General features: G+C 32.3%; 1 protein-coding gene across 1 annotated transcript in view; it reads left to right on the top strand.

Moving 5' to 3' along the window:
- Positions 1 to 247: 247 nt before the first annotated feature.
- Positions 248 to 10,176, top strand: part of LOC148953854 (uncharacterized) — a 24,761-nt gene continuing 14,832 nt past the window's right edge. The window contains exons 1-4 of the mRNA XM_089085932.1: positions 248 to 439; positions 4,009 to 4,279; positions 7,331 to 7,470; positions 10,057 to 10,174. Coding sequence (XP_088942058.1) covers positions 248 to 439; positions 4,009 to 4,279; positions 7,331 to 7,470; positions 10,057 to 10,174 — 721 coding nt within the window. The remainder of the gene's footprint in view (positions 440 to 4,008; positions 4,280 to 7,330; positions 7,471 to 10,056; positions 10,175 to 10,176) is intronic.

Raw genomic sequence — 10,176 nt, 5'->3', positions numbered from 1 at the left:
TGAAAGTAGTCACATTGGTTATGATTTGTACTTCGATCAGAGAAATAAATGTACAGTTATTTATAAATTTATACAACATAGAAATTGATAACTTTATTCTGTTGACAATCTATCAAATTATAAAAATACATACACTAAATTCCGTGAGGTTATAGACCCATACTTACAAATGTCTCATTGTATTAAATACCTTTTTTTACAACATAAAAATTCGAGCTTTTTTTTAAGGTGATCACGCAAGTCTGAAATGATTGAGTATTATGATGTCGGTGGTTGTTACATACTTCGTCCCTGGGTATTTTCCATTTGGAAAACTATAAAAAATTTCTTTGATGGAGAAATCAAGAAACTTGGTGTCGAAAATTGCTACTTTCCTATTTTCGTTTCCAAGTTAGCCCTTGCAAAAGAGAAGGAACATGTGGAGGATTTTGCACTAGAGGTATGTTTTCTTTTTCCCTATACCTTTCAATTCCCTTCTGTTAGTTGTTCGATATATCAACCTAAGGGTCGTATTTGACATTTTTGAACTTGTGAAATAATTGTCGAGACAGGTTTGTTCAGCTGCATTCAAAGGGAAGGTAAGCAAGGCAATGTAAGTTTAATCACACATCAATTCTTCATATCGACAATAGGCTGAAGATCCTCCCTCTGAGAGCAGCCTTTTTTAGCTTTGAGGGATATGTTAGTTTATAGTATGTTAGGTTAAGTTAGATAAGGTTACGTTAAATTTGGATCTAAATATCAGAAATGGGTTGAAAACCTAGCTTAAACTAACCTAAACCAACATAACCTCGTCAAACCAAATCTAATCTAAACTAACCTCCCATCATCAAACCTTTCATTAAATTGAAAAAATTGACTGGCAACGGTGACTAAATCCAAGGAGAAAAAGCTATATATATATATATAATATATATATATATATATATATATATATATATATATATATATATATATATATATATATATATATATATATATATATATATATATATATATATATATATATATATATATATATACATCATATATATCATCAATGATGTTATATCAGCAAGAAACCTTGTTCTATGGATTGGTTAAGGAGGAACTTAACAACGAAATCAAATAAAATATTTTTTTCTAGGTCTTTGCATATTTGAAAGCCACGCTCTTCCAAGATTTTTTCTTGATCTTTCAAAATTATGCTGTTTATGGCAGTAACAGATTTTCGTCGTTGTTGCCGGGTTGAACCGTCAAAATAAATAATTAAAATTTATTAGTTAAATTTTGGCAAAACTTTTCATTTGTAGAAATTAAAACATTAACATTCTGTTAATTCCCTAGGGCAACTACACCTTTATAAGGAAGCTATGCTTTCTTAAGCAGTTCGATTCAATTTGTTTGTAGGTTTTATTTACTGATTTAACCATCGTTTTTTTTTATTTTTTAATTTTTTTTGCTGATGCAAACCAAAACAGTAAAAATGCGGATTGAGGGAGTGGCGTATTGCGTATCATGACGCAATTTAATAAAAAATTTAATTCCCGTTTTTTTTCTGATTTCCTGACCTATAAAACCATTTCGAACAAACAGATTTCATTTCTCCTGTTCTTTTAACCAGGGTCCTATTTTTTTCGAAATCCTGGGGGAGGGGGGAGATGGACCAAATTTTCCCAGATCAAGTGAAAATTACAGTGGAAAAAGATGAGCCATATAGTACCATAAATGCAAAAAAAATACTGGAGGAAACTGACGCGTTTCTCTGAATTATGCAGGCTTATCTTAGTTTTGACAAGATATTTGAAGAAACTAAATTTCAACTGGGGGGCAAACTGGTTTCTGGAGGGGAAGTTGCCCAGTCTCCTCCCTGATCCCTAGCAAGTTAAGCCCCCATTTTGAAACCTAGGACTGCGGAAAAATAACTTACCGAAATTGATGCAGGAAATATAAACCTTATGATGGCAGTTTGGACAATTCCATAAACAAACAATGGAGAGGAATTAAAAGTTTTCAATTCCTCTGCATAATAAACCTGAAAAGTTTTTTTTAGGTTTCATTGAATCGGGGAAAATTGCTTGAATTTATATGTTTGGTTTTGTTCTTAAGTAAGTTGTAAACAACATATTCGATCCAATTCACTTCAAAAAATAATTATTTTGCGTTTTAAGTTAAAAGTTTTATCATTTCTCAGTGATTATCCTTGCTATGTCAGAAAAATAATTTTTTGTGTTCTGATTATATTGCTCATTCACCCATTGCATGCAATGTATTTGTTGTAATTTTTTTAATCTTTGAGATAGTTTATTTGCTACATTTTATCGCTTATTGTTATATATAAATTTTATAAAAAATAAACGTTACCACTTTAATTAAATTTAAAAAATTTGTTTCTGATATTGTCGAGTTTTTTTTTTCAGAACAATAGTTTCCAAAAAATATTTATTAAACCTTTATAGTGTTAGAACCCAGGAACACTTTTTTCTAATGATTTTGAACAGCCACTTTTTTAATTTGGATGTTTCTGCATATTACAATTTTTATGTTTTCCAGAAAAATAATGGGGAATTTTCAACTTTCAGAGCTTTTTGAAGTAATTCCCAAATTTTGACCAAAATTTTGGTGAATTTGAGGTAATCTTGGTCTCAAAAGGAGATGCAACGTTTGAAGAAGCAATTTTATTTAACCTGTGTCATATGAGCCTCCAAAACCGGGATATATAAAGTTCGAATAACCAGTTTCTACCAAATCGTATATATAACATTTTTTAGGATTTTTTTTGAGGAGTTGTTACAATTTTGGTATGTTTGCTGTCAAATAATGGTGAAATTTTTAATTTCAAAACTTTTTAGTAATTTCGAAATTTCGACATACTTGTAAATTGGAGGTCACCCGGAGCACTTGAGAAGAATCATTTTGATCTAAAAATATCTACAGAATTTCTTAAACACTGTTTTTCAGATTAATTACAGTTTTGATAAATAATTCTTAGACAACACTGCCTTTCCATTTACAATTAATACTAAAATCTATTAATAATGGATCTATTTTTTTCTGATATTTTTTCTTAATTTTTAATTTGTGTTAACATTTTTTTAAATAGTTTGTTTTTGGATTTTTTTTTTTAATATGGGTGGGTTCCTTTTCGTTTTCTTTTATTTTTATCTTTTTTTTTCTTTTTTTTATAGCGCCAATGTGTTTCCTTTATTTTTTTAATGTTTTATTAAGATATTTTTTTACCGTGGATAAATGCTTCCGGATGTGAAGCCAGACAATTGTAATCTCAACAAAAACCGTCAGAGCCTACAAAGCATCCGTTCGAGCTGTAATACTATACCTGTGAGACTTGACCGCTTATTCGATCACCGCTGCCGTTATTATAGACTCCGAATCAATGCGTGGTCTAGAATTCCCAGTATTGAAGCAAGAAGCTGTTGTGGCGAGTCTGAAAAGCTATTTCTCGTCATCAAATGACGTTACCTTAAACTTCTCGACCTCGATTTCATTTGCCCTAAAGGTATGATATAATTATACGTCCTCGTCCGTGAGCCAGCACCCTCCTGGAGGCAACAGCCGGGAGGACACGGAAAAAATCTTTGGTGAAAATTCAAAGACGACCTGTAACTATGTGGCCGTTTCCGGAGGTAAGGTTGGAGACGGCACAGGAATGGGCTGAAAATTGTCGAGGAAGCTACAGCCGACAGATCAAAGTGGCCGTTAGAATTTATTTCAAAATCCATTGGTGCCAGTCTGGAAAGTCCATTGTCTGGTTACCACCGTCGGTGGTAACCAGACAATGGACGTTGGTGACATGGCGACAATGGACTTTGGCGAGTTGGTTCGTATATCTGCATTTAAGGAAGTCAATTTATGTAAAAACAAATGGGAAAGGTTTTTAATAGGTAATAAAAAAATTAATTCTTTAGGTTGAACATTTAGCCAATTGGAGTTTCTTTTTGTTAATATACAGCTTTCAAAGCCTTTGTTCCAATTCAGGATTTTTTTTATCAACATTTGTCTTAATTTCAGGTTGCATGGGTCACTAAATCTGGTGATAAAACATTAGCAAAACCAATAGCAATCCGACCGACCTCTGAAACTGTTATGTACCCTGCGTATGCTAAATGGACTCAGTCATATCGAGACCTGCCTTTACGTCTGAATCAATGGAATAATGTTGTTAGATGGGAGTTTAAGCACCCTCAGCCTTTTTTGAGGACAAGAGAGTTCTTGTGGCAAGAAGGCCATACTGCCTTTGAAACTAGAGAAGAAGCGGAGTCTGAAGTGTTCGCTATTCTTGGTAAATTGTTTTCTGTATTGATTTAATTTCTCTATATTTACTTATTACCAAAATTCTGGATTTTTGCTTTTTGAGATAAGGTTTGTATGGTGATCTTTTGGAGTTTTCTTTCCAAAAAAAAAATCTTTTTTATGCAACAGGATTCGATCTTTTCCTCTTTTATGTACTGTGAAGTATTTTAAGGATGAAAATTACAAATTATAAATTTAACAGAAATGCAGTATAAACTAATTCGAAATCCGCTTACAATCGCCGAGAAATTTAGAAGAAAAAATAATTCTTGGTAAGATTGTTTATGGACAAAATTTGTCATGTCGGTAACTCCCAGCCAATCACTAATCTTTATCTCTTTTTTGCAACTATACAACGGGAATCTGATGCCAAGCAAATTATATATTAACAGTCATAAAAGAATGGTGACAAATGTTACCTGTAGTAATGGTTGGTCTACCCTATTTTTTCTCACTGCTAGGGGATTGAGTTGAAACTCCACGATTTTTTTTTTGGGGGGGGGGTGAAGGCACTGAGAAGAGTTTTGTAAGTGGAAGTTGCGAACTGTTTTTTTGCTTTGGTACCAAAAGTTTTGAAAATGTGCTCGAAATAGTTGAATATGAAATCTGGTTGTTCGAATTGGGGAAGTGGACGCTTACCAAGGACATCAAATTACAAATATGCTTTGCACCCTGCTTCCATCAGAGTTCTTTCCATTTCTGAGAACCGCGATTTTCTAAGATTTTTCTTCAAGGATGTAACAAAATTATGAAGTGCTTAGAACAGTATCGATGTTCCGTCACTGTTGTCACATTGAACCGTGAAAATAATTGAGCAGATCTAATTAATTGCAAAACTAATTTTTGCCTCTTGTCTGACACAACTGTGTTGCTAATTTATCTAATAAACGAATGAAATAAATGAACGAATAACTTAGACTGGCAAGTATATGAAACAGTTGTACTGTAGCTACTAAGCTCATTTCTACAACGTGCAGAAATAAGGAATTTTAGAAGTTCCTCATCTTTTGGAGATGAGGAATATGTGTTCCTTATCTTCTATTGTAGAGGAAAGTAACAAAAAATGATCTGACTTGAGCAATTTATCCCTATGCAGAGAGCATGAATATCCTTCCGCAAAGGCTCTATAGGGTTGCCACAGTCTTCAGAAGCGTACAATGTTTAATATGTTTTTCTAAAATAGTGACTTTTGCGACTACTAGTGGCGTTAATTTAGGGATTGGGGCTGTGTCTTCCCTTGGTTTTTGAAAACGGCTTGTTAGATATTCATTAAAAAATCGCTTTTTAGGGATTTTCACTGAAGACATCGAAAAAACCGGGAAGTCCCCCTCCCCTATAGATATTTAAAATGCATTTTGCCTTAACTCTTCTGTTAGTACTTCTGAAGCCTTGCATTAGTCCCCGAATTTTTAAAAGTCTCCAAATAAAAAACTAGAAACCTTCCATTATCCCTGAATTTTTTAACAGTCTCTCCAAATAAAATGAAAATCGCTATGCATTAGGTATATATGGTGACTAAACTGTTTTGTCAATACTTCAGAAAATTTGCATTAGTTCAAGAACTAAAAATCAGGATTAGAAGCTTGTGATCTTCTTATACACTTAAGTGCTTCATTGTAGCTTTTCCATTATCCCTTAATTTTTAAAAATCTCTCCGAACGAAAAACAATCGCTAAAGTTAGCATTAGTGAGTAGCGACATTTTGTGTTTCATGATAATGTTTGTATATCCATGAACGTTAGTTGTCTAAACTGTTTCCTGTTCAATCAACTTCTCATCTTCTTTGAGTTATATAATGTTTGACATTTAGAACTGTCGGGTTTGACCGGCTGGTATTGTGAGCGAACAAACGAAAAGAGGAAATAATCCTCCTAACACACAAAAATGTGGACTTTCTAATACATATCTTCCTCTTAATCCTTTATCTGTTTTAATTCACCTTAGGTACAAACATACGATACGAATTACAGTTCTCCCATCGAAGTACAATTACAAGCGAAATACAATATGAACATTTGATGGAAGTATTGTAATTCAGGTCAAGCACCAACACGCCATTTTGTTAGTTTGAACATTCAGGCTGGTTTTTGACTGTCTTCGGTATAAAGTATGTGGCCGTGTTACAAGGAATATTCAATATTACTTCTTTTTTTTTCTGTTACTTTTGTTACTTGTATTATATACGCCCTACCTAATGTTCTTCTAATATGTTTCTCTGACCCTCAATGCTTTGAAATATACCAAAGTAAGATAAAAATATAATACTTTAGAAACAAATTTGGGCTATATATTTACACATTTGGGGGGATAAATTTTTTCTGAATATTTTTTTGCCTTTTAATGATTTTTTTTTTTTTTTTTTTTTTTTTTTTTAGTATTAATTTTGGTACTTTACTTTTTTTAGTGTTACTTTAGGGGTACTTTTTTAGTATAATTGTGGTAGATTGGGTGGGGGGTAAATACTTTGCCCCCCCCCCCCAATGTGTAAATATATAGCCCAAATTATATATTTTCCATCTATTCTGTCACTTGTCTCTGTCTTGTCTCACGCTAAGATGAAAGAAATAACGAAAAAAACGGTTCTTTAATGCGTCAATGATTGAACAACTTGAGATCTAGGGTGTATATCATACATGTACCTTAGTTTTCTTTTAGAATTAATTTTCTATAGCAACTTTTCAGCATAACCTCCATGGAGGTCGATGAACTTCTAAAAGTGTCAAGTTGCGACTTTCCAGTCTGTCCAGTCTTTTACAGTGGGTGAGAAGTGCTTGTGTTAAGTAATTGACAGTTTGTATAATTAAGCTTGATAATAAATGACGTCCAATGTTCGTTTGTATAAATCTAGTTCGATTTGAAAGCTATTCACATCTTTCAGTCGTAATTTCCGTTTGTTCTGTCAATCTTCTAGCACATTAATTTCTGTACTTACAAAACATTTTGATTCTCTACCCTCTTCCCCCCCCCCCCTCTCTCTCTCTCTGTCTTCTCGCATTCTCTCTCCTTTTTTTTACCTGTTTGTATGTTTAATATTTTTCAGATTTATATGCAACGATTTACACCGACCTATTAGCTGTTCCCGGTATAAAAGGGAGAAAATTAGAAAAAGAAAAATTTGCTGGTGCCGATTTTACCACCACCGTTGAAGCGTTTGTTCCTGCTAGTGGCAGAGGCATTCAGGTATCTACTTTTTTTATTTTCGTTTTATATTTAAGTTAAATATAAAACTATAAATATTTGTGTTTTTGATTCTGCGTGAAACACGGCGCGGATTTAATCTGAAAGGTTTTTTTTTTATATATTGCTCATTGTTTATGAAATACTCCTGCATCAAAAGCTACCAAGTGTTTGAAACATAATGTCTCCATACAGAGATAGACCATGGAAGTCGAAAATTCGTACCTCGTTTTAAACTATTTTTGCGTGTGGCTTTCATCTTCGAACTTTTAACGCATCTTTAAATTATGATTCTCTAAATGTATATTTCAGGTCATAAATTTTGTATTTTAAGGGGGAGGCTTCATTGAAAAAATGTTTTGAAAGGGGACGATATCAGGCCCTCCCCTCTCATGCAGTTGGCAAGTACGCAGTTTTTGCTATAATAGCATATGTCTCACTAGGCTCTATTTACCTATTTAAGTAAGCGTTAAATATTTAAATATGCTGGATATGTGAATGATCACCGTTAAAAATCTGATAAAGTTCAATGCTTAGGGCTATTTATATAATACGAGTTAAATAGATTAAATACTTGAACTATAATTACATTATATCAAATAAGTTAGGTTATCCCAGTGCCTCAATTTTTTCTGTTTTTTTTTTTTTTTCAGAAAATCAAATCTTAAAAATAAAATATTTTAAGAAAATGTTTTTTTGTTTGGTTTCGAAAAAACTGCCTTTTGGTGAATTTTATCAAATTTTTTAGTGAAATTTATCAGACATCTCAGACATTTATTTTATTGACGTTTATATCACGTCTTTACTGAAATCCCAGTTCGCAAAATAGTTGTTTGAGCAGTGAGCTGGTATGTCATTGATGGCTAATGTCTTCCTTGACAATAAAAATTCCCATTTTTACCACATTAAAATTTGGTAAATCATTTAAAACTTGGTAAATCGTTGATTGCGTGTGTATTCCTTGGCAGTTTGGCACTTGTGTATTCCTTGGCAATTTCCATTTTGTATCACAGTAATATTTGGTAAATTATTTAAAAATCGGTAAATCATAGATGGCTTGTGTGTTCCTTGGCAATAAAAATTTCTTTTTTTACCACCGTAAAATTTGGTATCATTTAAAAGATGCTAAATCATTGATGGTTCATGTCTTCCTTGTAAATAAAAATTCCCATCTTGTACCATAGTAAAATTTGGTAAATCATCTATGGCTTATGTCTTCCTTGTCAATGAAAGTTCCCATTTTAGTCACAATAAAATTTTTCTCATGAAGATATAGAAAAAAAATTGCCTACATAATTGGTGTGTTGAATTAGTAACTCTTCCCTTCTTCTTTTAAACAGGCACAACTGGTAATTTATGTCTCCAGCTCTATTACCACCATTCTTGTTATATATCTTGTAGCTGTATACCTGCTCGTGCATAACAATACTATTTCTTTAGGGTTTGGCGTCTGTTCAGGTAATAATTACATAATTCCATTATAATTTATAAGCACTATTATAAGTTCTTGTAACTTTCAAGTTTCTATATGTTCTTTGTGTATAAAGACTACAAGGAAAAGTCTGTATTTTTCAAATATATGTTCTTTATGTATAAGGACTACAAGAACTATAATAAGTTCTTGTAACTTTAAAGTGTCTATATGTTCTTTTTGTTCTGGTATTGATTTAGCCAATAAGTCTAAAGTTTTACGGTTATTTTCAAGTCCTTTGAACTTCTAAATGGAGTGTCTAATAATAGAAAAGCTTAGACAAAATTATTTTAGCACCCAAGTATGCACATTTTTATGATGTTCATACATTATCCAGTTTACGTTATTTACCCCTTAATTTATAAATAAATGGAATAAATAAAGTGTAAATTAAAAATTTATAAACAAACAAGTTTAACAAATGTAAATATTTTTACATCTGTCGAAGTTCAGTGCCTTTTTTTCTTTCTTTTATTGAGTAACTACAACTGAATTATATGCATACACTTATGTACATGAAAGACATCTTGAATTCAGTCTTCTGACCTGCCTATGAACTTGTAGGAAGACGTTATCTTAGGGGAGTGCCAGGAAAATGAAATTACCCTTGATACCGAATATTCGCAGCAACAACTCGCACAATATTCATAACAAAGCACCAATGTGTACACTTTTTCGTCATTGAGCTACTACTAGAGTCACACAAAAAAAATCGATCAATCATTTCTGCAACTTTCCTCCAGTCACCTCGTATTACCATAAAAAAAAAATAGACAAAAGGTATTAATACCTCGTTTAATTTTATATTAAAATAAAGTCTATTGATTTGTTTTCTTTTACCTGGGGTACGCAAAACTGTAAAAACACAGCCGCGTAGTTATCTCCTTGCTTTGCAAATTATCATAAGTTTCTCAGGATTTTCAAATAAGTCGTCTGCTCTAATTTCGTATTGGGGATAACAAAAAAAAAACTGCTTGTTTGTGCCCTCAAGTATTTATAATATTTTTGTTTAAATAATTGGATAAATTTTAATCGTCTAATGCGAATTAAAATGAATTAGTAATAATTTATTTATTAATTTTTATTTTTACGTTTTTTTTTTTGTTTTTTTTTTACAGGGAGCGACTTCACACATGCTTGGGCAAAATTTCTCGAAAATGTTTGACATTGGATTCGAGAATCCCGAGACAAAAGAGAGAAGCTATGTATGGCAGAACTCATGGGGTATTACGACCAGA

Source organism: Artemia sp. Qi Xiang Cuo, chromosome 3 (assembly GCF_049724085.1).
Source record: "Artemia sp. Qi Xiang Cuo chromosome 3, ASM4972408v1, whole genome shotgun sequence".
Lineage (NCBI taxonomy): Eukaryota > Metazoa > Arthropoda > Branchiopoda > Anostraca > Artemiidae > Artemia > Artemia sp. Qi Xiang Cuo.
This window is presented reverse-complemented; position numbering and strand designations above follow the sequence as displayed.